General features: G+C 47.0%; 1 protein-coding gene across 1 annotated transcript in view; it reads left to right on the top strand.

Annotated features, from left to right (window-relative positions):
* The window catches only part of CPED1 (cadherin like and PC-esterase domain containing 1), a 644,735-nt gene that overhangs the window by 97,296 nt on the left and 530,094 nt on the right, over positions 1-17,345 (top strand). The window contains exon 3 of the mRNA XM_077264976.1: positions 8,372-8,466. Within this exon, the coding sequence (XP_077121091.1) occupies positions 8,372-8,466 (95 nt within the window). The remainder of the gene's footprint in view (positions 1-8,371; positions 8,467-17,345) is intronic.

The raw sequence follows: 17,345 nt of genomic DNA, 5'->3' as shown, positions 1-17,345 counted from the left end.
TAGTAAGCCTGTCTGCGGTCCCTCCTTGCAATCCTCCTCCGCTGACCACACCAATGCTGCCCGTGTACCCCTGGAACCTATTTAAAAGTTCATAGAGCCTATTTATATATTTTATTTAATATTAATAAAGTCATGATGGACTACGCTGTACCACGCTACAAGCTAACCAGTCGACACTTCTTTTGCGAGAAAAGCCATCCCAACCCTCCACCAGCATGTAAAAGACCGCATTGTCCATGCACTCTGGCAATCTGTGAGTACAAAGGTGCACCTGACAACAGACGCATGGACCTGTAGGCATGGCCACGGAAGGTTAAGTGGCCATTACGGCGCAATGGGTTAATGTGGTGGATGCATGGTCCACAGGGGACAGCCTACTAAGTCTGTCTGCAGTCCCTAATTAAAATTGTCCTCAATTCAGGTTTTCGGGCTTTTTCAAAAAATAGGAAACTGCATTTGGGCTACTAGTTTGGTTGGGGCCTACTAGTGATGTCTGCCGCTCCTGGGTGTTCTCCTCCTCCTTGGTGTTCTCCTCCAGGTTTCCTTGTCTGAGCTTCAACCTTCTGGCTCTCATTAAGTATCTGTTGGTAAAAATTGGTGGTTGGGGCCTACTAACGGTGTCTGCCGCTCCCTGGTGTTGTCCTCCACTGTCTAAATCTGAGCTTCAACCTTCTGGCTCTCATTAAGTATCTGTTGGTAAAAATTGGTGGTTGGGGCCTACTAACGGTGTCTGCCGCTCCCTGGTGTTGTCCTCCACTGTCTAAATCTGAGCTTCAACCTTCTGGCTCTCATTAAGTATCTGTTGGTAAAAATTGGTGGTTGGGGCCTACTAACGGTGTCTGCCGCTCCCTGGTGTTGTCCTCCACTGTCTAAATCTGAGCTTCAACCTTCTGGCTCTCATTAAGTATCTGTTGGTAAAAATTGGTGGTTGGGGCCTACTAATGGTGTCTGCCGCTCCCTGGTGTTGTCCTCCACTGTCTAAATCTGAGCTTCAACCTTCTGGCTCTCATTAAGTATCTGTTGGTAAAAATTGGTGGTTTGGGCCTACTAACGGTGTCTGCCGCTCCCTGGTGTTGTCCTCCACTGTCTAAATCTGAGCTTCAACCTTCTGGCTCTCATTAAGTATCTGTTGGTAAAAATTGGTGGTTGGGGCCTACTAACGGTGTCTGCCGCTCCCTGGTGTTGTCCTCCACTGTCTAAATCTGAGCTTCAACCTTCTGGCTCTCATTAAGTATCTGTTGGTAAAAATTGGTGGTTGGGGCCTACTAACGGTGTCTGCCGCTCCATGGTGTTGTCCTCCACTGTATAAAGCTGAGCTTCAATCTTAAAGCTCTCGTTAAGTAGTTGTTTTTAAAATGTGTGGTTGGGCCCTTAAAACGGTGTCTGACGCTACTGGGTTTTCTCCTGTTTTGTTGTCCCGACCTTCAATGTTCAGGCTTTCGGCTTACATTTTAAATAATTTAACTGCAGTTGGCCTACTACTTTGGTTGGGCCTAGTAACGGTGTGTGCCGCACCTTGGTGTTGTCCTGTGTTATTTTCCTGACCTTTAATCTTCAGGCTTTCGGCCTTCATTTGTAATATTAAACTGCATAGGTCCTACTAGTGTGGTTCGGCCCTACTAATGGTGTCTGTCTGCCGCTCCTGGGTTTTCTACTCCACTGAACTAAGCAATGCCACCTTGTTAGTCCTGTTACCAATTTTGACCTGCATTTTACCCACTTTATTATTTGTGCCTATATCAGTGTTTCCACCTCATCCTGCCCATTGCCCAGCCGGTGCTAGATGAGTCTTGTGGTACTTTGACCCAGACCACTACATTCCCCTTGCACGCTACACAGCCACAATCTGACCCTGCTGAAAGTCAGGTTCCCCTTCCCGCATACTATACCAACTTACACAGGGACAAAGAGGAAGGTGCAGATGAAAGTGCAGGTTTCTTCAACAGGTAGGGGGGCATACTCGTTGGCGACGTCACAGGCACAGGGCCCCTCAGAGTACGCAAAAGTGTCACTGCCTGTGGGAGGCGCCCCCGCCGTGCAAACACACCACCGTACTTTGAGGGGCCCTGTGCCAGTGCCAATGCGAACGAGTGGGCCTCCCTGCTTGCTCAGGATCACAGCACTTGCAAAGTTGAAATACCTCTCACTGCTCCACCGCCGTGACGTAGTCCACGTTTCCTGGGCCCACTAAAACCTTGAAGCAGCCCTACCCCCCCAACTTTTGCCAAATGACCCCCAATTTCCAATGCCCAACTATTATTATAAAGTTTATTAAGATTGACAAGCTTCAGAAACAAGAATGGATGTTTTTGGCATTAAAATGGGCACTGTAGGTGTTTTCCTGGCCACTCACTGCCGACTATGCTTCCCCATTGATTTGCATTGGGTTTCATGTTTCGGTCGATCCCCGACTTTTCGCGATAATCGGCCGACTTCACTCGACTTTGGACAAAGTCGGGTTTCGCAAAACCCGACTCGATCTTAAAAAAATGAAAGTCGCTCATTCCTAGTTGTTAGTAATTTCCAGTTATTCATATATTTTTATGTTACAGACATTTCGGTATAACAACCTTTTATTGGGACTACCCCATATTCACGCACCTGGGGCCTTTTAGGCCTGTACTAGGTTTACAAGTGATACTCAGTCTTTTTGTCTGTATTGTTGCTGGGGAAGAACTTTTATGACTCTGCTATTGCTGCTATTGCTGGGAAGAGTGTGGATTCTGCATTCCCTATTTTCCAATATCCTTGATGTGTCAGCCCTCAATAGCTACATTGTTTATTGTCAAACTAATCCAGAATTCCATGCCAACAGGAAAGACAAGAGACGTCTATTTTTGACAGAACTTTGTTATGAACTTTTGATGCCTACTATGATGGAGAGAAGCAGCATGATATGCTTATCAAGGCAAATTACGGAGGCAATGATCCGATGTGGAATACGCTTTCTGGAACATCCAGAGCAAAGAGAAAAAAAAAGAAAGCGCTGCTATATTTGTCCAGCAAGGAAGGAAAGAAAATCGGAGTGTTTCTGTTCTACTTGCGGACAAAATGTATGCAAGGAACATTCAGCCGAAAAAATAATATGCGAGAATTGTCGGGGGAATATGTAAAGTTCCAAATAAATATTCCTGCAACAAGTTTGCTACAACCAAAAAATGTTTTCATAAAAAAATTGCATATAGAATGCCTATATTTGGCGTGCCCGTTTATTTACTTTTTTGTTGTTTTATGCACATAATTATGTTTTGAAATATACACATCTTAGGCTGTGTTCCCAGTAGCGCTGGGGTTCGCCAGAAGGGGATCCATAATGGATCTGACCTCCTGGTAACTCCAGGATTCCGCCAGCCTTAGCAGGGGTCACCAGGAGGTCAGATCCATTACGGATCCCCTCCTGGCGGACCCCAGCGCTAGTTGGAATGCATCCATACCTTGCAATTGTAAAATAAATTTTGAAAAGTATTTTTATTTGAGTTATTCCGTGTCATTTGCACACAGGCCTAAAAGGCCCCAGGTGCGTGAATATGGGGTAGTCCCAAAAAAAGGTTGTTATGCCGAAATGCCTATAACATAAAAATATATGAACAACTGGAAATTACTAACAACTATATACCTGAGAGTTACCTAGAGTTTCAAAGTTCTAACTAAAGTAATTTTACAGAAAATAGAAAACAAGTAACCTGGTAGGCCTGCGAGGCCCCAGGTATGCGTCCGCCAGCCTTAGCTGGGGTCGCCAGGAGGTCAGATCCATTACGGAATCCCGTCCTGGTGGACCCCTGCGCTAGTGGGAATGCATCCTTACTTTGCAATAAACTTTGAAAAGTATTTTTATTTGAGTTATTCCATGATAATTGTAAACAGGCCTAAAAGGCCCTAGGTGGGTGAATGTGTAGATTTCTATGGGTATGCGTTCTAGGGTTAAATAGCTGTGCCGATACACCAGCTCTCACTGTCCCGATGCGTTTCTCCCCCGTACATCCTTCCCTGGGGGTTCATCAGGGGACTTAGAAATGACTCCAACCGTCCTTAATAGGCTGCCGAGCTTCAGACAGGAACCATTCTCCTATCTACCAGAATCTGTGCTATAAATCCCCCATATCCACTTCCTTATATACTGGGACATATAATCTCCACCCACCTGATTAACATCCCTTGGCGTTCTTACGTGTGGGCTCCATGCTGCATGTGCCGCACTAAGCCAGGAAATGGCACCGCGCTCCTGATGATGCTGCATCCGCTCTGTGGAACGCATATGCGCTCCACATCATGCCCATATGCCGTGCAGCCGCAGTGTAATCATCCGCTCGTGGAGCGCAAATGTGCTCCATTGACATCATATCCGCTTCGTTGGTGCGCAAGTGCACTGCTCCTATAGCCAATACTATAAACCACTAGCTGGCGTTATGCTATATGAAATCACTCTATATCAAATTAGTGCCATCCTAGATATTAAGTAAAATACAATGCTCCAACAAATGTTTCATATTATAAAGATTTACATATTACCCACATGATCAAATCAAACAAAATCACGCCTAGGTATGTAACCAGTAGTTATATTACCCTTACGTTGGTAATTAGAGTATCTCCTTCTCAGGGCTACCTCTATATGACTAGCACAATAAGTATATTTCTGAAAGATACAGATGACATAGGAGATGGGGAAAGATGATAGAACATACATAGAGCAGTGGAAGTGTTGCTGCACCACATTCACACTAAATGCAGCAACAAAAGGGTTTAATGCAACACAATGGTCATTAGATATACATACCAGTCTCCCACTACCTTTAAGGATGTTACAATCCAAGGGCAAAGCGATCCCCCGGATATTCATATACATAGAATAATATACACACCAGGCTATATTGTTTCCTCGCATGGGAAATGACTTCACTGTTACAGCTAGATGAAACTCGAGAACGTCAACTGCTCATTGAGCCCCTTTGGGTGGACCGTGTCCATCCAAAATATCCACCTCGTTTCTCTCTGAAAGATTTTTTTTATCCCAATCACCTTGACGAACCGATGGTTCCACCACTTCGATCGTCCTGAAAGCAATAGACCCGGTTTCCCCTTCATGTCGCATATTTACATGACGGGCCAATGGTGTATCTCTCTTATTCCGCACATCACCAAGATGCTCGCCATTCCGAACTTTAAACTGCCTTTTGGTCTTGCCAATATAGTTTAGTGGACAGGTACATGTGCAGAGGTAGATAACTCCCACAGTCTTACAGTTAGCAAACTGTTTATTGTTATAGGTTCTATTGGTCACTGTACGGGTAAATGTGCTGGATGGCATAACATAACGACAGTAACTGCAATGTCCACACCTAGACAGACTTCCCCATCCTAAATGTCACTGAGGGTCTTGGTGTAATCCACTTAACTTTGTCAGAGTCAGTTCTCAGGACATTCAAATGTTTTTTAAGAATGTGCATCATTTTGGGATTTTGGTCATCAAAGGTGCGTATTAATCTAGTGAGTGTATCCGAGTCCTGTACTTTTTTTGGTGTCAGAAGAGATGTCCTATCAGTCCTTAGCGCATTGTGATACGCTCTTTTAATTACCGGTCCGGGGTACCCACGATCTTTGAATCTCTGGGTGAGATCATGTGCCTTCTCACAGAAATCTGCTGTCCCTGAGCAGTTCCTTCTCAATCAAAGGAACTGCTCTTTAGGGACACCCCATCTTTGGGGGGCCGGATGATGGCTCTCCCACCTCAATAGGCTGTTAGTCACCGTGGGTTTCTGAAATATAGATGTCTTCAGAGAGCCATCCGACTGTATGGTAATGGATACATCAAGGAAAGCAATTTTGTTCCCCCCTATCTCATATGTAAATTTTAGACCCAAATTGTTCACATTGAGATATTAGACAAAGGTGATAAACTCTTCTGCACTCCCCGTCCAAAGGACGAGGATGTCACCTATATATCGGCCCCAAAATTGAATATTGGGCCCCCAGATGACATCCCCGTCCTTAAATACCACAGTATCCTCCCACAAGCCCAGGAGCCAATTGGCATAGGTGGGGGCACAAGGGCTCCCCATAGCTGTACCCCTGAGCTGGTGATAGTACCTCCCCCCAAAGAGGAAGAAGTTGTGCCCTAGAACAAATTGTAAGAATTCCAGGACGAACTCATTGTGTGATGTTAAATGGCTTCCCCTAGGGCTCAGAAAGTATCTGGCTGCCATTAGGCCTTGCTCGTGAGGTATACTTGAATACAACGCCTCTACATCTATTGATACCAAGATGGTACCTGGTTCAACACTAATGCCATCCAACTTGTTCAATAAATCCGTGATATCCCTCAGATGTGATGGAAGGCTCTGTGGCTCCATGCAAGATCTTGCATTGTGGGGTACAGATGATTCTGAGAAAGGTCAGGAATCAGCCTAAAACTACATGGGAGGATCTGGTCAATGACCTGAAGAGAGTTGGGACCACAAATATTACCTTTAGTAACACACTATGCCGTCATGGAGTAAAATACTGCATGGCATGCAAGGTCCCCCATCTCACACCAGCACCTGTCCAGGCCCATTTGACGTTCGCCAATGACCATCTGGATGATCAAGAGGAGGCATGGGAGACTGTCATGTGGTCAGATTAGACCAAAATAGAACTTTTTGTAATCAACTCCACTTTTTTTGGATGAAGAAGAAGGATTAGTACAACCCCAAGAACACTGTCCCAACTGTGAAGTATGGTGGGGGAAACCATACTTTGGGGTGCTTTTCTGCAAAAGGGGAAAGAAAGGCTGCACTGTATTGAAGGGAGAATGGATGAGGTCATGTATTGCAAGATTTTGGCCAACAACCTACTTTCCTCAGTAAGAGCATTGAAAATGAATTGTGGCTGGGTCTTCCACCATGACAATGACCTGAAACGCTCAACCAGGGCAACTATGGAGTGGCTCCGTAAGAAGCATTTGAAAGTCCTGGAGTGGCCTAGCCAGTCTCCAGAGCTGAATCTAATAGAAAATCTTTGGAGGGAGCTGAAACTCAATGTTGCCCAAAGACAGCCTGAAAACCTGAAAGATCTGGAGAAGATCTGTATGGAGGAGTAGGGCAAAATCCCTGCTGCAGTGTGTGTTAATATTCTGTCTCTCACAGTTGAAGTGTATCTATAATAAAAAATAGAAACCTCTTCATTCTTTGTAGGTGGTAAAACTTGCAAAATCGGCAGTGTGTCTAATACTTATTTTCCCCACTTTACGTGTATGTGTGTATTATGGTGTATACACATCAGTTCTCACTAGGGTTGAGCGAAACGGGTCGGCCATTTTCAGAAGTCGACGACTTTTGGCAAAGTCGGGTTTCATGAAACCCGACCCCTGTGTGGGGTCGGCCATGAGGTCGGCGATCTTCTGAATCTGGTATCGGAATTCCGATACCGAGTTCCGATATGTTTGCGATATCGGGAATCGGTATCGGAATCCATATTTAAGTGTTAAATAAAGAATCAAAATAAAAAATATTGATATACTCACCCTCGGACGCGCCCTGGTACTAACCGGCAGCCTTCCTTCCTAAGAATGAGCGCGTGAATGACCTGCGGTGACGTCGCGGCTTGTGATTGGTCGTGAGCGGTCACATGGGCGGTCACGCGACCAATCACAAGCCACGACGTCATCTAAGGTCCTTAACGCGCTCATTCTTAGGAAGGAAGGCTGCCGGAAAGAAGCAGGGCGCGTCCGAGGGTGAGTATATACCTAATAGGAATATACTCACCCTCGGACGTGCCCTGCTTCTTTCCGGCAGCCTTCCTTCCTAAGAATGAGCGCGTGAAGGACCTTAGATGACGTCGCAGCTTGTGATTGGTCGCGTGACTGCCCATGTGACCGCTCACGACCAATCACAAGCCGCGACGTCACCGCAGGTCATTCACGCGCTCATTCTTAGGAAGGAAGGCTGCCGGTTAGTACCAAGGTGCGTCCGAGGGTGAGTATATCAATATTTTTTATTTTGATTCTTTATTTTACACATTAATATGGATCCCAGGGCCTGAAGGAGAGTTTCCTCTCCTTCAGACCCTGGGAACCATAGTATCCCATTGCACTGCATTGGGTTTCGTGTTTCGGCCGACCCCGACCCCGACTTTTTTATAGGATCGGCCGATTTCACTCGACCCGACTTTTGAGAAAGTCAGGTTTCATGAAACCCGACCTGATCCTATAAAAATAAAAGTCGCTCAACCCTAGTTCTTACTAATAATGCATAGGTGAGTGGCATAGTTGTCTTATATACGGATATCTTTTACAACATGCACTAGTTTTATTATTATTTATTATTATATTATATTATTATATATTATCATTATTATCAGCATTATTTTAACATTTTTTTATTCCTGTTTTAAGGAAAAGATGCCCTTATATATATCTCATTAAATAAAAGTATGGAGGCAAGCTGTGAGGAGAAGCGAGAACTTTTGGAATTTGTACAGTTTACAAAGGTAAGCACTTTACAATACTTGTTGCAGAGTTTGTGACCTAAACTGAGTTTATATAAACAAAATATATTTATATTATGTCAGTATAGAGCAGGGGTCATCTATCTATTCTTGAAAATAAGCAAACATCAGATTAGTTTGAAATTCAGCATAAATGTGAGTATAAATAAACAATAAGATTTAATGAAATATACAGTAGTCCTTCTTAAATGTAATGCAAGGCACATTTGTAAATAATAGAAGGAGGAGCAAGAAATGAAGAGAACATTTTGTGCATGGAACTGGCAGTCTTGCAATCAGTGTCTTCCTGGACCATAGCAGTCAAACATAACCCCACTATAGCCCAGTATGGGTGATGGGTGGTGGAGCACATAATAATAATAATAATAATAATAATTTTTATTTATACAGCGCCAACATATTTCGCAGCACTTTACAATTACGCGGGGACATGTACAGACAATAAATTCAATACAAGTTAAGACAATTTAAACAGTGACATTAGGAGTGAGGTCCCTTATCGCGAGCTTACAATCTACAAGGAAATGGGGGGACACAATAGGTGAAAAGTGCTTGTTATTTCAGGTCTGGCAATTATAATAAATAGGGATTTTCATATAATGCTGCATGATCCGGTCATCAGCACGTGTGTTTAAGTGCAATAGTCAAGTATCAAGTGCAGTCATCGTGTGCATGGAGGGTGTGGAGACAGATGAATAGTAGGGTGCAGATTCAGAGTAATATTTGGAAGGAGGGAACAGGGCAAAGTTAGTTTACCGTGTAGTTGATGTGGTAGGCTTGTTTGAAGAGATGGGTTTTCAGAGCGCTCTTGAATAGGTCGGGGCTAGGTATCAGTCTGATCGTCCGGGGAAGTGCATTCCAGAGAGCTGGCGCAGCATGAGAGAAGTCTTGGAGACGGAGGTGCGAGGTTCAGATTACGGGGGATGTTAGTCTTAGGTCATTTGTAGAATGGAGGACACGTGTAGGGCTATAGACAGAGATGAGAGAGGAGATATAAGGCGGTGCAGAACTGTGGAGAGCTTTGTGGGTAAAAGAGATGAGTTTATACTGGACCCTGAAGCGAATGGGTAGCCAGTGTAATGACTGGCACAAGATGATGAATAGGCAGCTTGGCTTGTTGCGTGCAATAAATAGCAGATGCATTTTCACACGGATTTGATGCAATGTGGATTGGGCATTGCTAGAGACTGATTTAAAAGATGTGTTGCAATGTGTTGTAGGGGAAACCTTGTATACAGTGGCATGTAGAAGTTTGGGCACCCTTGGTCAAAATTACTGTTATTGTGAACAGTTAAGCAAGATGAAGATGTACTGATATCTAAAAGGGCTAAAGTTAAAGATGACACATTTCCTTTGTATTTCAGGCAAAAAAATTGTCATTTTTTTTGTATTTTAAAAATTACCAAAAGGAAAATGGCCCAATGCAAAAATTTGGGCACTCTGCATGTTTAGTACCTAATAGTACCCACAGTTTGTAAATGCTTTTTATAGCCAGAGTCTTTAAGTTCTTATTTAAAGGATTTTCATCCATTCTTCCTTGGAAAATTCTTCCAGTTCTGTGAGATTCATGGGTTGTCTTGCATGCACTGCTATTTTGAAGACTAACCACAGATTTCCAATGATATTCAGATCAGGGGACTGTGAGGGCCATTGTAAAACCTTCAGCTTGCGCCTTTTGAAGTAGTCTATTGTGGATATTGACACGTTAGGATCTTTATCCATTTGTAGGAGCTATCCTCTTTTCAACTTCAGCTTTTTTACAGATGGTATTATGTTTGCATCAAGAATTTGCTGAAATTTCATTGAATCAATTCTTCCCTCTACCTGTGAAATGTTCCCGTGGCATTGGCTGTAACACAACCCCAAAGCATGATTTATTCACCCCTATGCTTAATGGTTGACAAGATGTTCTTTTCCAGAAATTCTGTGTCCTTATTTCTCTTTTCTTTGGCATACTTCTGACGCTGAATTTCATGGTGAAGACGCAGGAGAGGTTTCATTTGATGACTCTTCCATGAAGGCCATATTTGTGCAGGTGTTTCTGAACAGTAGAACAATATACCACAACTTCAGAGTATGCAAAATCTTTCTTAAGGTCTTTTGCAGTCAAGCGGGGGTCCTGATTTGCCTCTCTAGCAATCCTACGAGCAGCTCTCACTCAAATTTTGCTTCATCTTCCAGACCTTATGTTGACCTCCACTGTTCCTGCCATTTCTTAATTACATTTTCAAATAAGGAAAGGCAACTTGAAAACACTTTGCTATCTTCTTATAGCATTCTCTTGCTTTGTGGGCCCCCACTATTTTCATTTTCAGAGTGGTGCCGGCAGCTGCTTAGAAGAACCCATGGCTGTAGTTTATTGGCACAATGTTAGAGGAAGCTGTTTATAAAGCTGGGGAAATTGTATCATCTGGCCTTTCCTAACGATGATAGTGAACAAGCCATAACCTGTAGAATGTAAGCCCGCAAGGGCAGGGTCCTCTCCCTTCTGTATCAGTCTGTTATTGTTAGTTTGTTTACTGTATTTGTAATTTGTATGTAACCCCTTCTCATGTACAGAACCATGGAATCAATGGTGCTATATAAATAAATAATAATAATGATAACTCTTGGTCAAAGTTATCTGAGCACACAAATCTCCATGGGTGCCCAAACTTTTATATCGACCCACTTCCCTCTCTGTAATTTTTATAACAAAAAACATGTATGTATATATATATATATATATATATATATATATATATATATATATATATATATATATATATATATATATATACACTAGATGGTGGCCCTATTCTAACATATCGGGTATTCCAGAATATGTAGGTAGTATATAGCACAGGCTACGTACTATATTGCACAGTGACGTAGTATATAACACAACCGACGTAGTATATAACATAGCTATGTCGTATATAACAGAGCTACGTAGTATGTAACACAGTGTATGTAGTATATAGCAGAGCTACGTAGTATATAACATAGACATGTAGTGTATTGCACAGCTACGTAGTGTATTGCACAGGCACGTAGTATATTGGTCAGCCACATAGTATATAGCAGAGCCACGTAGTATATAACACAGCCACATAGTATATTGTAGAGCCACGTAGTATATTGCACAGGCACGTAGTATATTGCTCAGCCACGTAGTATATAACACAGACATGTAGTGTATTGCACAGCTATGTAGTATATTGGTCAGCGACGTAGTATATAGCAAAGCCTCATAGTATATAACATAGCCACGTAGTATATTGTAGAGGCACGTAGTATATTGCATAGCTACGTAGTATATTGCACAGCCACGTAGTATATAACAGAGCCACGTAGTATATTGCACAGTCGACGTAGTATATAACAAAACCAACACAGCCACAAAGTATATTGCACAGCTACGTAGTATATAACACAGAGCACATAGTATATTGCCCAGCCACATAGTATATTGGACAGTCACGTTGTATATTGCCCAGCTACATAGTATATAGCACAGAGATGTAGTATATAACAGAGCCCACGCAGTATGTAACACAGCCCATGTAGTATATAGCAATGTGGGCACTATATGCGTGGTTAAAAAGACTTAAAATAAAAAATAAACATATACTCACCTTCCGAAGGCCCCTTGAAGTCCTGGCGCCTGTGTGCGCTGCACGCGGCAGCTTACTGTCCCAGGGTTGGTATGAGCACAGGACCTGTGATGACGTCATGGTCACATGACCGTGACGTCATGGCAGGTCCTTCTCGCATAGCATCCTTTGCACCGGAACCTGCCGCTTGCACTGCCGAGGACAGCGCGCAACGTCGGAAGGTGAGAATAACCTTTTTTTTATTATTATTTGTAACAGTAGATCTTTTTACTATTGATGCTGCATACGCAGCATCAATAGTAAAGAGTTGGTCACACACGGTTAATAGCTGCGTTAACGGAGTGCGTTACACCGCGGCATAACGCGGTCCGCTGCCATTAACCCTGTGTGAGGGCTGACTGGAGGGGATTATGGAGCGGGTACTGACTGCGAGGAGGAAGGAGCGGCCATTTTGCCGCAGGACTGTGCCCGTCGCTGATTGGTCGTGGCTGTTTAGCCGCGACCAATCAGCGACTTGGGATTTCCGTTACAGACAAACAGACAGACAGATGGAAGTGACCCTTAGACAATTATATAGTAGATATTTCACAATTTTTCATGCAGTACTGAATTTGAATGCTTTTTCATCCTATAGCTGTCCAATAACATAAATATTAAGGGACATCTGAGCAGATGACAGGCCTATTTTTATATCTTTCTAAAAATATTTATCAACTAGATGGCAGCCCGATTCTAAAGAATCGGGAGTCTAGAATCCATATATACTTTATTTATTCAAATGTAAGAATAATTTGGTGGGCAGGGACCCTCGGCCTCCGATTTGGTGGGCGGGGCCCCTCGGCCTCCGATTTGGTTGGTGGGGCCCCTCGGCCTCCGATTTGGTGGGCGGGGACCCTCGGCCTCCGATTTGGTGGGCGGGGACCCTCGGCCTCCAATTTGGTGGGCGGGGACCCTCGGCCTCCGATTTGGTGGGCGGGGACCCTCGGCCTCCGATTTGGTGGGTGGGGACCCTCTGCCTCCGATTTGGTGGGCGGGGCCCCTCGGCCTCCGATGTGGTGGGCGGGGCCCCTCGGCCTCCGATTTGGTTGGCGGGGCCCCTCGGCCTCCGATTTGGTGGGCGGGGACTCTCGGCCTCCGATTTGGTGGGCGGGGACCCTCGGCCTCCGATTTGGTGGGCGGGGACCCTCGGCCTCCGATTTGGTGGACGGGGACCCTCGGCCTCCGATTTGGTGGTCGGGGACCCTCGGCCTCCGCTTTGGTGGGCGGGGCCCCTCGGCCTCCGATTTGGTGGGCGGGGTCCCTCTGCCTCCGATTTGGTGTGCGGGGACCCTCGGCCTCCGCTTTGGTGGGCGGGGCCCCTCGGCCTTCGATTTGGTGGGCGGGGCCCCTCGGCCTCCGATTTGGTTGGTGTGGACCCTCGGCCTCCGATTTGGTGGGCGGGGACCCTCGGCCTCCGATTTGGTGGGCGGGGACCCTCGGCCTCCGATTTGGTGGGCGGGGACCCTCGGCCTCCGATTTGGTGGGCAGGGCCCATCGGCCTCCGATGTGGTGGGCGGGGCCCCTCGGCCTCCGATTCGGTGGGCGGGGACCCCCGGCCTCCGATTCGGTGGGTGGGGACCCCCGGCCTCCGATTTGGTGGGCGGGGCCCCTCGGCCTCCGATTTGGTGGGCGGGGACCCTCGGCCTCCGATTTGGTGGGCGGGGACCCTCGGCCTCCGATTTGGTAGGCGGGGCCCCTCGGCCTCCGATTTGGTGGGTGGGGACCCTCAGCCTCCAATTTGGTGGGCGGGGACCCTCGGCCTCCGATTTGGTGGGCGGGGACCCTCGGCCTCCGATTTGGTGGGCGGGGACCCTCGGCCTCCGATTTGGTGGGCGGGGCCCCTCGGCCTCCGATGTGGTGGTCGAGGCCCCTCGTCCTCCGCTTTGGTGGGCGGGGCCGGGCCCCTCGGCCTCCGCTTTGGTGGGCGGGGCCGCTCGGCCTTCGATTTGGTGGGCGGGGCTCCTCGGCCTCCGATTTGGTTGGCGGGGCCCCTCGGCCTCCGATTTGGTTGGCGGGGCCCCTCGGCCTCCGATTTGGTGTGTGCTCTGCCTGGGGCCACTGTGCTCTGCCTGGGGCCCCATATGCTGCCTGGGGCCCCTGTGCTCTGCCTGGGGCCCCATATGCTGCCTGGGGCCCCTGTGCTCTGCCTGGGGCCCCATATGCTGCCTGGGGCCCCTGTGCTCTGCCTGGGGCCCCATATGCTGCCTGGGGCCCCTGTGCTCTGCCTGGGGCCCCTGTGCTCTGCCTGGGGCCCCATGTTCTGCCTGGGGCCCCTGTGCTCTGCCTGGGGCCACTGTGCTCTGCCTGGGGCCCCATGTTCTGCCTGGGGCCACTGTGCTTTGCCTGGGGCCCCATAAGCTGCCTGAGGCCCCTGTGCTCTGCCTGGGACACTGTGCTCTGCCTGGGGCCCCATATGCTGCCTGGGGCCCCTGTGCTCTGCCTGGGGCCACTGTGCTCTGCCTGGGGCCCCATATGCTGCCTGGGGCCACTGTGCTCTGCCTGGGGCCCCATATGCTGCCTGGGGCCCCTGTGCTCTGCCTGGGGCCCCATATGCTGCCTGGGGCCCCTGTGCTCTGCCTGGGGCCCCTGTGCTCTGCCTGGGGCCCCATGTTCTGCCTGGGGCCCCTGTGCTCTGCCTGGGGCCACTGTGCTCTGCCTGGGGCCCCATATGCTGCCTGGGGCCCCTGTGCTCTGCCTGGGGCCCCATATGCTGCCTGGGGCCCCTGTGCTCTGCCTGGGGCCCCTGTGCTCTGCCTGGGGCCCCATATGCTGCCTGGGGCCCCTGTGCTCTGCCTGGGGCCCCTGTGCTCTGCCTGGGGCCCCATGTTCTGCCTGGGACCCTGTGCTCTGCCTGGGGCCACTGTGCTCTGCCTGGGGCCCCATATGCTGCCTGGGGCCCCTGTGCTCTGCCTGGGGCCCCATATGCTGCCTGGGGCCCCTGTGCTCTGCCTGGGGCCACTGTGCTCTGCCTGGGGCCCCATAGGCTGCCTGGGGCCCCTGTGCTCTGCCTGGGACCACTGTGCTCTGCCTGGGGCCCCATATGCTGCCTGGGGCCCCTGTGCTCTGCCTGGGGCCACTGTGCTCTGCCTGGGGCCCCATATGCTGCCTGGGGCCCCTGTGCTCTGCCTGGGTGTAGGACACTGGTGACGTCACTTATCTCCGGACATTAGCTCCGGACATTAGCTCCGGACATTAGCTCCGGACAAAGCCACGGAAGTTGGCACAAAATACAGGAAGTAGTATTCTAGGCAATATATATTAGAAAAGAAGCATTAGCTTATATAGAATGTGATCTGAGATATTAGCCAGGGAGTCTTATATGCCCCTGGATTCCTTGGTGAGGACCTGTCAATATTCAGGAACTGCAATGTTCCTAAGTTAATCATAGACACTAAGCTAAGAGTCAGAATTTCCTCATTAACTCATCTTACCAAAATATTTGTGTGCCTACGGTAGGTTTACCATAGATCAATTCTGTGACAGTGACTTTTTCCAATAGAATATTAAAGGGGTTGTCTACTTTTGGACAACCCCAGCTTAGATAATTCTGGACCTCAATTAAAATAAAAACAGTGCATACTCCCTTCCAGCAATGATGCAATTCAAGCGATGTCAGCACCGCTGTTCCCGTATGTTATGTGACATTGTTTTGTCACATGTCGGCTGCAGTCAATGAATGGCTGAAGCTCATCAATATTCCGTCAGGGTGGATATCCGCTCTGATATAATAGTCTCTGATATATAATAGTAATAATGATGAAAATCGGGCAATTAGAATATAAATAATCAGTCAGTTCTACCATTTAAAAACTACAAAGAGCTGAAAAGAATCTGTAACAAAGTAATCAAATCAGCCAAAGTAGAATATGAATGGCAGATAGCCAAGGAAAGCAAGAAAAGTCCCAAAACATTCTTTATATACTGTATAAAAATAACAAAAAAACAAAATGGGTCTGCTAAATAATTCTAATGGGGAGTTGGTCAAGAGTAGGCAGTATTATAAAATTGGTTCTTTAATGCTGCATATACCAAAGAAAATAGGGCGGTGGATGTGGTCAATCCCAGTTTTCTGAATAGGTCAACTAATATACTCAGTTGCCTAAAGATAGATATGTATACAACGTCGGACTGGAGCACCTTGGGCCCACCAGAGAAAATCATTCTTGGGGCCCACTATGTAGCTACATAAAAATAAATACAAGACCACCCGTTGTTTGGTAAACCACACTAATATCAGGGTATAATATAAGGTAGTACATGTCTTAATTGTGTAGCAGGGGTTGGGGTAACCCCCTCATAGAATATAATGCAGCCCCACACATGGAATATAATGCAGCCCCCCTCATGGAAAATAATGTATCCCCCTCACAGAATATAATGCAGCCCCTCATAGAATATAGTGCAGCCCCCTCATATGGTATAATGCAGCACCCCACAAAATATAATGCAGCCCCCTCATAAGGTATAATGCAGCTCCCAATAGAATATAATGTAGCACCCTCATATGGTATAATGCAGCCCCCCTCATACAATGTAATGCAGCCCCTCCACACAGAAAATAATGTAGCCCCCTCAGAGTACAATGCAACCTCCTCATAAGGTGTAATGCAGCCCCCCATATAATATACTGTAGCCCCCTCATAGGGCATAATGCAGCCCCCTCATATAGTATTATGTAGCCCCCAGAATATAATGTAGCCCCTTGAGAGAATAATGCAGCCTCCACACAGAATATATTGCTGCCCCTCGCAGAATATAATGTAGCCCCCTCAAAGTATAACACAGCCCCCCTCTTAGGGTGTAATGCAGCCCCCCTCCACCTCCATCATTGTCCTCATCACCACCTCCATCATTGCCTTCTCACCCACAACCCCTATCATTGCCCGTTCCACCACCTCCATCATTGCCTACTCCCTCACCACCATTGTCCTTTCCAGCACTACGATCATTTTCCTTTCCACCACCTCCATCATTGCTTTCTTCCCCACCATCCCATCATCCTTTCCACCAACATCAACAATTCCTTCTCCTCCACCATTCCATCACTGCTCTCTCCATCACCCACATCACATTCTTTAGGAGGTATGAGAATCCTCTCCACAGTATTTTAGGGAGCCAGGTCCCAAGTATTGTTTTTAGCTGTGCTTCAAGGAATTAACTAGTCTGTACAGGGACCAGGAGGATTTGGGTGCAGCTTCACTCTGTAATAGGTCTTCCTTATTTCTG

The sequence above is a fragment of the Ranitomeya variabilis genome, chromosome 5 (genome assembly GCF_051348905.1).
Source record: "Ranitomeya variabilis isolate aRanVar5 chromosome 5, aRanVar5.hap1, whole genome shotgun sequence".
Lineage (NCBI taxonomy): Eukaryota > Metazoa > Chordata > Amphibia > Anura > Dendrobatidae > Ranitomeya > Ranitomeya variabilis.
This window is presented reverse-complemented; position numbering and strand designations above follow the sequence as displayed.